Below are 11173 nucleotides of genomic sequence, written 5' to 3' on the forward strand. Positions count from 1 at the left end.
GCAGACCGAAAGGAGGTCCCGGAGCTCCTTTCTACAGCACGCTGGAAGCCCCACAGCGGGGGCCGTGCTCCCCGCCCTCGCCCCGATCCAGGCTTTCCAATCAGAAATCAGTCAGGAACCAGCTGCTCAGAGCCCGGGCGTACCGACTGGCCAGGGAGCGCAGCGAGGTCACCACGGACGAGGAGGTGCGAGGAGACGGGGGCATGCGGGGGGACGAGGAGGGGGACGACGGACGGTGGGCGGGGCGATACTGCAGTCGCACGGAGAGGAGGCGCCACCTGGCGCTGTCCCGGCAACAGCGCGAGCGGAGGGGCGGCGGGGAGGAGGCGGGCGGGGCGGGGCAGGGGGCGCTGTCCTCCCAGATGGTGCTGGAGCTCAGCCACCTCAAGCAGAACCGGCTGAGGAACAGCAAACTGCTGGACGACTGGACCACAGTGGAGGAGCTGCTGACCCACGGCACACGGGTGGAGAGCGACGGGCAGCTGTGTCCAAGTCCGCTGCTTTCTGTCACCACCGTCTGAGCACCGCACCGCTGCATCCACTGTTTCGGTGCACCGCCACTGCAATGCACAACTTGACCAGTAAATGACTACACCAGTGTACAACTAGATGGCTGTACCACTGCATGGCAAGAACCACTGCTCCAAAAATTTTTTTGCAAGACTCCGCTGCAGCAACATCTTGGTACCAGGCCATTGTGACCACTAGACCACTGCATGGCCGAACCATTGGTCCAATGCACAACTGTAATGAGAATTCACTATAGCATCAACCCAAATATTGTACCACTGGTCCATAACCCTGCAAACCTCCACTACACCTGACATCTTCCACTGCCACACCACTGCATGGACACATTAACACTCCATTGCAGCACTATAAAACCACTTCACGACAGCTCCACCATAAAAATCATCTGAGCAGTGCCACCGCAGCGCCACACCATTGCCCCACTGCAGTATTACAAAGTTATACTTCTGCATCGCAGGTCCACCGCTGCACTCACAAGGCCAGTCCACTGCACCGCCATCTGAGCTCCAGAACAACAGTTCAGTGTGGATAATTACCTGCAGTTTGCTGGTTGGTTCAGTATCACTTTAGAACCCTAACCTCATTAAGCCCCTGGTACTCCTCGGGGACTGCCTTCATCCTGTTGCTACCGATCTGAGTCAAATCAAGAAGGGTACAACTGAAACGTGCCGCAAGGCAACAGCGTGCAGTGGATTCTGCTGACTCTGAGCCCGAGGCTTCAGACCCGCCTTCAGGTTCTCATGACATTCCTCTGACTGTAGGTCTGAATGTTTCTGAAGACATCGGAACCACATATGGGTCATTTTCAATTTTTCAGGTTTATTTTCACACGAACAAAACCAAAACAGCCAAAACTTCTGGAGCCAAAAACTGAAAACAGACTGACGTCACAGCGAAGGGACATAGGTTCGCTTCCAGGCTGGAGTCCTTTTGTCCCGAGATGTCCACAGGTTGCTGGTACCAATCTCGACCGTCCTCGGCACCACAGGGAAGCGGGGCCTCTCCCAGTGCATGAACCGCTTCCTTTCATCCGGTTAGTATAGCTTCGCATAAAGAATGTAAATCATAGCGAAACTGTTAGCAAGGGTCTGCCACAACATCGGAATTTTAATATCTGGTAAGTGTGAATCCAGTGATGTCAGTTTTATAAGTATGAGTGGGCTGGGTCGACCACCTGGACCGCTCAATGGGCCTTTATCAGCTAAATATATGAACGCTATTGATTATCACTATAACACTAAATAGGTGACGCCAGAGTCACTCTTGAAGAGATGGCACTTTCAGAGCACGTTAGCTGGTTGCCATGGAAACGTCTGGTTGGTTCAGGTTAGGAAAACATGATTTAGTTTTTTCGATTCTCAGTAAAACTCCACAGGTTCACTCCTTTTGAATAGAGCTTTAAAAGACTTTTTGTTGTCTGCAGATGCGACTCTGGAATTGAACGTTGGCCCCCTGGGTTAAAATCCTGCTTTACAAATTCTCATCCTCTTTTCTTTGTCTATAATCATCTTCAAGGTGAAGACAAGTGCCGCCGATGACAGCAGAGGCCTATTCATAGTCCAAAAGGAAGAAGAACAAAGTTTGCTTCCTGATGTCTATCCAGCAGTCGGAGAAAATTTAGCTTGAGGACTTTTCATAGTCGGCGAGACACCGTGCGAACTTGGAGGCCACGCCCCCTCGCCCACAGACATGGATTTCTTTTCCACTCACGAGCTCTCTTCCATCGGTAATTGTTTTGGAAAACGTTCTCCCTAGGAATTCACAGCTATTTTGGTTGTCCTAATAAGATTTTTAGCTGGTGTTGTAAAGCTTTTCTTACCGCCTCACCTCGCCAACTACTCCTCGATGGCGTCCATTTTGGTCTGCGAGGCGACGGAACGCGGAAGTAAACACGAAACATCTGACCAGTCGCTCAAGCGTTGGTGGACCAGAACAAACTTCGTCCCGGACGAGGGCGCCCAGCGGGCAAAATCTCTTCTGACAGACGGAGCCGAGCGAAACAATTACGTCACTTGTTCGATTGCACCCCCTAGTGGCAGAAGTTTGTTTTTGTTTCCGTCATTCCCCTGGAGTATGAATAGGCCTCAGCGCCACGGTATGGCCAGTGCGTGCTACGTCTAAGGGACAAAAGAAAGTTGAGTTAGGGTGGTTTTACTGAAGGGTTTCCAGCCGTTACGGGAGTTCATGCCAAGCTAAGCTAGCTGTCAATAACAACGTAAACGACGCGCTTGCAGACGTCCAGTCATTTCAGGCTCCCGATCCACGACGACTGCACTGTGATGGCGTGATACGGTGATTCACAACAGAGCAGTGTGAGACCACAGGGGGGCGCTGCGTCACGTCGTCACGTGACCACAGGAGGGCGCTCTGCCACTCGGCAGAGACGGCGGGCGTCCGATCGAGATCGAGGAGTCACATGATTGAAAGTGTTTGATGCACTTTGCTACAAGAGAAATGTTTATTTTCGTAACGTTTGGAGGGAAAAAAAACAATTCTGACGAACGTTTTCAGGTCGGCCAGATTGACGCACGCGTGTGTGTGTGTGCGTGCGCACATCGGGTGTTGTGATTAGCCAAAGAGAAATTGTAATTTTGTCGACAATCTCCAGTTGTGTATATCAGTGTGGTTGTTTGTTGTAAAGGATTTTTTCTAACCACAGTAGTTTTGATATATCAGATTCCAGAGTGCGACCTCCCGACGCACGCTAAAGCGCTCCAGACGCTGGTTAACGCGGCTCGTTAGCGGCCGCTTGCTAATTCAAGTGGGCAACGTGAGCGCGAACCATCTGTCTGTGTGAGGAAATGTTCCGCGGATCTTTGAAACGTGGCAAATCTGCAGATTTTAACGTGAGACGTGTTCAATTTGCTTTTTTTTTTTTTTTTTGTCTTCTTCAAATCTTCAGATCTGGCAACCTCAAACTTCCTCTTTTGTGTTTAAATGTCCACATTGTTAGATGTCTGCAACTTGTAAAATATTCAGTCCACAGATATAAAGTTGTCATGGTGTACCTGCTGAGAAGCTGTTCCACGTTCTATGCAGACGATACACACCTATATAACACTTATCGTTGGACTGGCTCCGCCCACACATGCCCATCTTAGGAAGAGGAGGAAGTACTTCCTCTTGTGGTGCCATGTGCCAGAGCAGACACACACACACACACACACGGTCTGAGCGGTGACGTGGCTCCTTTACACAACTTTCACATCATCTCACAGCTGTTTCAAGGTAGGTGTGTGTGTGTGTGTGTGTGTGTGTGTGTGTGTGTGTGTGTGTGTGTGTCCCTGCATGCTCTTACCTGACAAAGTGTTGGAACGAGTTTGAACCATGTTTTGTCTGAAGCGCCAGAAGAAATCCAGTAAAAACCTGCAGCCCTCTGCGCCTCCACTTCCTGTCTGGAGTCTCCGCCTCCAGTTTGTTGCGTCTTCACTTCCTGTTTACACACTGGATCGAGGCCCCGTCCACACGACAACGCCATTTCATGTAACCGCATCATTGCTGTCCGATCATCCACGCGGCGTTTTTGGAGCCCGAAACCGAAAAACCGATGCTGAAAGCGATGTCATCGCCCCGCCTCTCGACCCGACAACCCCCTTTATGATGTCACTTAGCAACAACAAAGGGCGACGAGGTGGAGCTGCAGAAGCTACTGATGTGATCTGGTTCAATAAGACAAAACTTTGTATTTCTGTACAAGGATTGTTGTTTGCTCAGTATCTTTGGTGTATTACTGTGGCAGCGCCACCTAAAGGCCTGGCATATGAGCTACACCATTTTCACTTGTTTCTATGGTGCCGTGGGGATGGGAGCAGTAGTTTTAAAAATGACAAGGAAGGGGAAAAAAAGAAGATTGCTTTGACTGGTGTGGACAGGGCCTGAATCTCCTGCTTTGTTCCTTTACTTCCTGTTTGGCGTGACCTCACTTCCTGTCACTTGCTGTTGGGGATTGTGGGTCCAGCCCTGCAGCTCTTCACCTCCAGAAGAGTCCGAGGTCAGGAAATTGTTCACCGTGATTTGATTGCGTTCTCTGTCACCACGACGACTCAATCACCCAATAAACTGGTTCTCAACCCGTCCAGAGCTTTTACTTTGAAAGCTCCTGCTGTTGTGTTGTTGTTGTTGTCGTTGTTGTCGAGTGGACGTGTCCCCCGGGGTTCACTGTCGTGTTTTGGTAACCATCAGGCAGGAGGTCCAACTGTCTCCATGGGAGGGGAGAAAAAAAAAGGACGGGAAGGTTCGAGCTGAAACGACGACCAGGGACACAGCGGGAATCAAACCGCAGCGTTGTGACGGCGCGAGGCGAGACGACGGACCGCGGCAGCGCCGCGCCGTGCGGCGCTCGCCAATTACAGTAATCAGAGGCTGAAGACGGCGCGTTCGTCACTCTCTTTTGTGGACAGTATGACTCAAACTCTTGACAGCTGCCTCTGTGGCGGGGTTACCATGGCGACCGTGATTGACACCTCCCACCACTCGGTCCTGCTCCGTGACCGTTGCCGGGACAACCGACGTTTCCACGGCAGCTGATGTCTCAGCTTGTGCCCCCCCCCCCCCCCCCCCGCCGTCACCACGGCGATGCTACGTAGAGGACGACGTCCTTCACATCAGCGGCATCGCGAGGTGAAGGACGGCGCCCCCTGCTGCTCACTGTGTTACATCACACACACACACACACACACTTTTTCACCACAGGTTTTATTGTTGATGCTGCTGCTGCATACATTCCTGATATAAACACGACTTAATACATGTTTTTTTTCCCCATTCTTCTATTATACTTTATCCTGGTCGAAGGCGCACACACACACACACACACACGCACACACACACCTGTTCACATGACAACCATTTCAAGTGAAAACGCAAATCTTCCGTCGTGTGCTTTTCGAAAACACCCGCCATGTAGACGGGCCACGTAGCAACCAGCTCTTCTGCACATGCTCAGTAGATGGACAATAACGCTTCCTCCAGAATGCCACGCCCCCCCCACCCACCTAAAAATAAAACCAAACAACACTGCCTACTAGTGGTCCAACATGCTAACTACAACATTTTCAGCATTTCCGTGTGAATGGACATCGTTTTCAGAGCGTTTTCACTTGAAACGTCGTGTAAACGGAGCCTCGGCGTCACCAGCTAACCTTTATTATGTAATAATGTAACAATGTAATGATGTAAGGCCACACGCGCGTGTGGGTCGAACACGCAAACTCCACACAGAAAGACCCGGCTGGTATTTGAACCCACAACCTTCTCGCTGTGACGCCGCAGTGCGGCTCTAGCGTTCTTTTCCAAGAATCAATAATCAGTAAAAAATATTTTCTTTTGTAAAAACGAAAAAAAAAAAAAAAAAAAAGTTGAAATCAGAGAAAGCCCCTCAAGGCCTCAGGTCGCCCCCTGGTGGCTGCATGCAGTACACGTCTTGAGCCCGGCCCCCTGCTGGCACAGATACGAACTGCGGTATACATTCTTCCCCGTTTCGCTCGTCGACGTTTGTTTGAGTCGCTCGTTTCTGGTCGTAAGAACTGGCCCGAGGCAAGTGATGCAGCCGCTAGTTTAGCGTCGCACGCGCGGAGGAGTCGTAAGCAAAAAAAAAAAAAAAAAACGCCAGCTCCTCCGCTATCTGAAGATATGAAAAGTCTTTATTTACAAGTAAATTTCCCTTTGATTTCAAAATATATGTTCTCTTTCTTCGCAAAAAACCCAGCTTTTCCTCGCCGTGTGGGAACACGATTGTCGGCGCGGCGGCTTCAGTCGTCGCCCTCCCGCAAATTATGCTTGACCAGGAACTCTTTGACGGTCGGGTGATTGTCTAGCCCCGCCCCCTGCCCGTCCAGCTGCTGCAGAAGCTCCTCCCACTGCCGCTTGTCCTGCCCCGTCTGCCACGACAGCCGCACCACCACCCGCAGCAGCGGCAGCAGCAGAGGGTGCGGCTCGCCGCCGTCCGACGACGGCGAGGGCGGGCCCCCGCCCCCGCCCCCGCCCCCGCCTCCGCCCCCGCCGCTGTCGGTGTGAGCGAGCGTGGGTGTGAGGACGCGCAGGGCGTGGTCGCAGTGATCCCGCGCCTCCTCCAGCTGCTCCGCCTCCTGGAAGCAGAACGACAGCCCCACCAGGGTGAAGAGCCAGTGGGAGGAGGGGGGCGTGGCCTGTGGCTGGTTGTCATGGTAACCGGAGGCCCATCCCAACTTGTGCTGCAGCCTCTTGGCGTTGAGCAGCGGCCCCAGGGCGTCCTGGTAGCTCCCCACCCTGCGGGGACGGACAACATCAGGAGGCGTTCAGGAGCCCCCCCGCCCCGCCCAGCGTGGGACGTCTGAGCGTCCCCGTCGGCGTGCGTACCTGACGAGCACCTGCGCCGTCTGCAGGTCGCTCAGGTAGAAGAAGTGCCGCACGCACGGCGCCCCCCGCAGGTCGGGCAGGGCACACAGGTGCGACAGGTACTGCTCGAACGCCCGGCTGCGCTTCGCGATGGTCTCGGCCGTGAAGTTCCTGCGAAGCTTTTTCCCTGCGGACGTACAAACACAGTGTCGGTGCCGTCCGGGGGGGGGGGGCTTCACGCACGCCGCCGCACCTCTACTCACGAGGGAAACAGACGCGCTCCATCTGGTCTCCGTGGTGACGGCGCAGCGTGGCGTGGAGCCGCTGGAAGTCCGAATAGCGGCGGGTGATCACCGCCGGAGTCTTATCGCTGCCGCCGGACTGGATGACGTGGACGGTGTAAAGCTGCGGAGGAGCAGAGCGGAGGTACGATTCGGTACGGTTCGGTACGGTTCAGTACGGTATGGTTCAGTACGGTATGGTTCAGTACAGTACGGTTCAATACGGTTCCGTATGGTTCGGTACGGTTCAATACGGTATGGTTCGGTACATTACGGTTCAATACGGTTCAGTACGATTCGGTACGGTATGGTACGGTGTGGTTCAATACAGTACGGTTCAGTACGGTTCAATACGGTTCAGTACAGTTCGGTACGGTTCAGTACGGTACGGTTCAGTACGGTACGGTACGGTTCAGCACAGTATGGTTCAATACAGTATGGTTCAGTACGGTATGGTTCAATACAGTATGGTTCAGTACGGTTCAATATGGTTCAGTACGGTTCAGTACAGTTCAGTACAGTTCAGTACGGTTCAATACGGTTCAATACGGTTCAGTACAGTTCAGTACGGTTCAGTAAGGTACAGTTCAGTACGGTTCAGTACAGTTCAGTAGAGTACAGTATGGTTCAGTACAGTTCAGTACGGTTCAGTACAGTTCAGTACAGTTCAGTACAGTTCAGTGTCTTGACAGGAAGTGACGTCATCACGCATCTGATGCTCACCACATATTTGGAGGACCCGTCCTGCACCACGTTGGCGTCCGTCACCTCAAACAGCAAGAAGTCCACCTGGCGCCGCGCGGAGGGGGCGGGGCTTACAGCTCCCAGTCCGCGCAGACTCCGCCAGCTCTCCTGGATCTGCCGAGTCAGCACGGCGGATGGCGACGGGCCGACGGGACTCGTGTCTAAAGAAGGTGGCGTCCATTTTACATTTTAATCTGCCAACACTACACGAGCGGCGGTGAGATTATAAACTGGAATAAACAGATTACAGGCGTCAGGTTACAGACTGGTCAGATTACAGGCTGGTGTCAGATTACAGACTGGAGTCACATTACAGACTGGCGTCAGGTTACAGACTGGTGTCAGATTACAGACTGGAGTCACATTACAGGCTGGCGTCACATTACAGGCTGGCGTCAGGTTACAGACTGGTGTCAGATTACAGACTGGCGTCAGGTCACAGGGTGGTGTCAGATTACAGACTGGAGTCACATTACAGACTGGCGTCAGGTTACAGACTGGTGTCAGATTACAGACTGGCGTCACATTACAGGCTGGCGTCAGGTTACAGACTGGTGTCAGATTACAGACTGGCGTCAGGTCACAGGGTGGTGTCAGATTACAGACTGGCGTCACATTACAGGCTGGCGTCAGGTTACAGACTGGTGTCAGATTACAGACTGGCGTCAGGTCACAGGGTGGTGTCAGATTACAGACTGGAGTCACATTACAGACTGGCGTCAGGTTACAGACTGGTGTCAGATTACAGACTGGCGTCAGGTCACAGGGTGGTGTCAGATTACAGACTGGAGTCACATTACAGACTGGCGTCAGGTTACAGACTGGTGTCAGATTACAGACTGGCGTCACATTACAGGCTGGCGTCAGGTTACAGACTGGTCTCAGATTACAGACTGGTGTCAGATTACAGACTGGTGTCAGGTTACAGACTGGTGTCAGGTTACAGACTGGCGTCAGGTCACAGGGTGGTGTCAGATTACAGACTGGAGTCACATTACAGACTGGCGTCAGGTTACAGACTGGTGTCAGATTACAGACTGGCGTCACATTACAGGCTGGCGTCAGGTTACAGACTGGTCTCAGATTACAGACTGGTGTCAGATTACAGACTGGTGTCAGGTTACAGACTGGTGTCAGGTTACAGACTGCCGTCTCACCGGTGCTGCTCAGTCCGTCCTCCATCGACTCTCCCATGAAGTCGGAGTCGCTGTCGGGCCCCGACTCTTCACCCTCGGCTCCATCCTCTCCTCCTCCTCCTCCTCCTCCTTCTCCGTCGAAGCACAGCGTACCTCCGAGCCGCTCGCTCACACACTCCTCCTCCTCCAGCTCCGCCTCCCAGCGCTCCACCCTCAGCTCCTCCCTCAGCTCCTCCTGCTCGTCCTCCGCCGGCCCGTCCCGCTCCTCAGGCTCCGCCCCCTGGCCGTCTCTGAACAGCGAGCGCTTCAGTCGGTCCAGCAGCCGAGACGCCATGACGCACGGGGGAGGGGCTACGGGAAGGGGGAGGAGTCACACAAGGGGGTTAATCTGAACATCTGGAAACACACACACACACACACACACACACACACACACACACACACACACACACACACACACACACACACACACACACACACACACAGTCTGCATGTGTACGAGCTGCATGGACATGATGGAAATTCCTTCTGACGAATCAAACTATCATAAATCTAATCCACCTCAAAGTGAATACTGTAAAGGAGGAGAGGAAGAGGAGGAGGAAGAAGAGGAGAAGAAGAGGAGGAAGAAGAGGAGGAGGAGGAAGAGGAAGAGGAGGAAGAAGAAGAGGAGGAAGAAGACAAGGAAGAAGAGGAGAAGAAGAAGACAAGGAAGTAGATGAGGAAGAGGAGGAGGAAGAAGAGGAAGAGGAGGAGGAGAGGAGGAGGAAGAAGACAAGGAAGAAGAGGAGGAAGAAGATGAGGAAGAAGAGGAAGAGGAGGAGGAGAGGAGGAGGAAGAAGAGGAGAAGAAGAAGAGGAGGAGGAAGATGAGGAAGAAGAGGAGGAGGAAGATGAGGAAGAAGAGGAGAGGAAGAGGAGAGGAAGAAGAGGAGGAAGAAGATGAGGAAGAAGAGGAGAAGAAGAGGAGGAGAGGAAGAGAAGAAGAGGAAGAAGAAGAGGAGGAGGAAGAGGAGAAGAAGAGGAGAGAAAGAAGAGGAGGAAGAAGAGGAGGAGGAAGAACTTCTTCAGTTACAGCGCCTCCGGCTCCTCCGACTGGAAACTGTGTCACTCATTCATAATGTAGCGAGGGAACACACACACACACACACACACACACACACACACACACACACACACACACACACACACACACACACACACACACACACACACACACAAAATAAACTAATGATGATTAAAGTCATAATGATCAATAAAACAAACTCAAAGTAGGTTAAAACTGAAAGCAGGTCACAAATCATTCATCTGATGACTCAAACACACACACACACACACGCACACACGCACACACACAGGGAATAAAATAAAGTATCCATCAATCTCAAAAAAACAAAAAAACAACTCTTAAGTAAAAATCAATATTCAGCGATAACATATCAAACTTGTTGTTGTTGTTGTTGTTGTTTACAGGACTGACAGACTCAGATTAATTGCCACAATGACGTCAGAGTGAAACAACTAACACTAGTTAATGTTAACCAGGACTAGCGGTTCGGATTACCGGGCTCCTCAACCAAACTACCTGCCGGTCAGCGTGACGCTGCTAGCGGCTAACTAGCACGGAGCGCTGGCCGCCGCCCGCCCCCGGGCTCCCGCCGCGACTCCTCCCGGGCTCCGGGACACTCACCCGGGGCTCCGCGGCCGCACTCTGCCCGGCCCCCGTCACTCCATGTGTGCCCGCGGGGAGGCGAAGTCTCTCCCGGGAGGCCCCCGCTCCGTCCCTCCACGGACAAGTAAGTGCTCCACGGAGCTCTGGAACCCGACTCCTCGAACCGTCTCCCCCCGCAGGAGCAGCAGCAGCAGCAGCAGCGGGGGGGAGGCGGGCCCGGGCCCGGGCCGGGAGGAGCGGGAGGAGCTCCGGAGCGCTGGTTTCGATGGTGCAGTTCTGGGTTCTGACCAGCAGATGGCGACGTGGCTCTGTCGCGGACGAGAAACACATATGGACGCCATACTTGCCTGCTGAGTGGAACGTCAACGGTGCCGCCATATTGGTCCGGGCAGCCCGCCGGCGTTTAACTGTGTTATATTGACGACAGTGACGTGTTTTATTAATGACGGACTGCTCAGCTGTTCAATCCACTCATAGCTATCCGGGATTGACTCC

The 11173-nt window shown here is 53.0% G+C and overlaps 1 protein-coding gene across 1 annotated transcript; it reads right to left on the reverse strand.

The window, feature by feature from the left end:
* Positions 1–5207: 5207 nt before the first annotated feature.
* snx21 (sorting nexin family member 21) lies at positions 5208–10858 on the reverse strand. The gene is made up of 6 exons (XM_080497112.1): positions 10697–10858; positions 9029–9358; positions 7851–8032; positions 7110–7251; positions 6868–7033; positions 5208–6777 (listed from the first exon to the last, which is right to left on the reverse strand). Exons 2-6 carry the CDS (start codon positions 9339–9341, stop codon positions 6282–6284), a joined length of 1299 nt encoding a protein of 432 aa, XP_080353238.1. The 5' UTR covers positions 9342–9358; positions 10697–10858; the 3' UTR covers positions 5208–6281.
* Positions 10859–11173: the final 315 nt, after the last annotated feature.

Source organism: Blennius ocellaris (assembly GCF_963422515.1).
Source record: "Blennius ocellaris genome assembly, chromosome: 5".
NCBI classification, from domain to species: Eukaryota; Metazoa; Chordata; class Actinopteri; order Blenniiformes; family Blenniidae; genus Blennius; species Blennius ocellaris.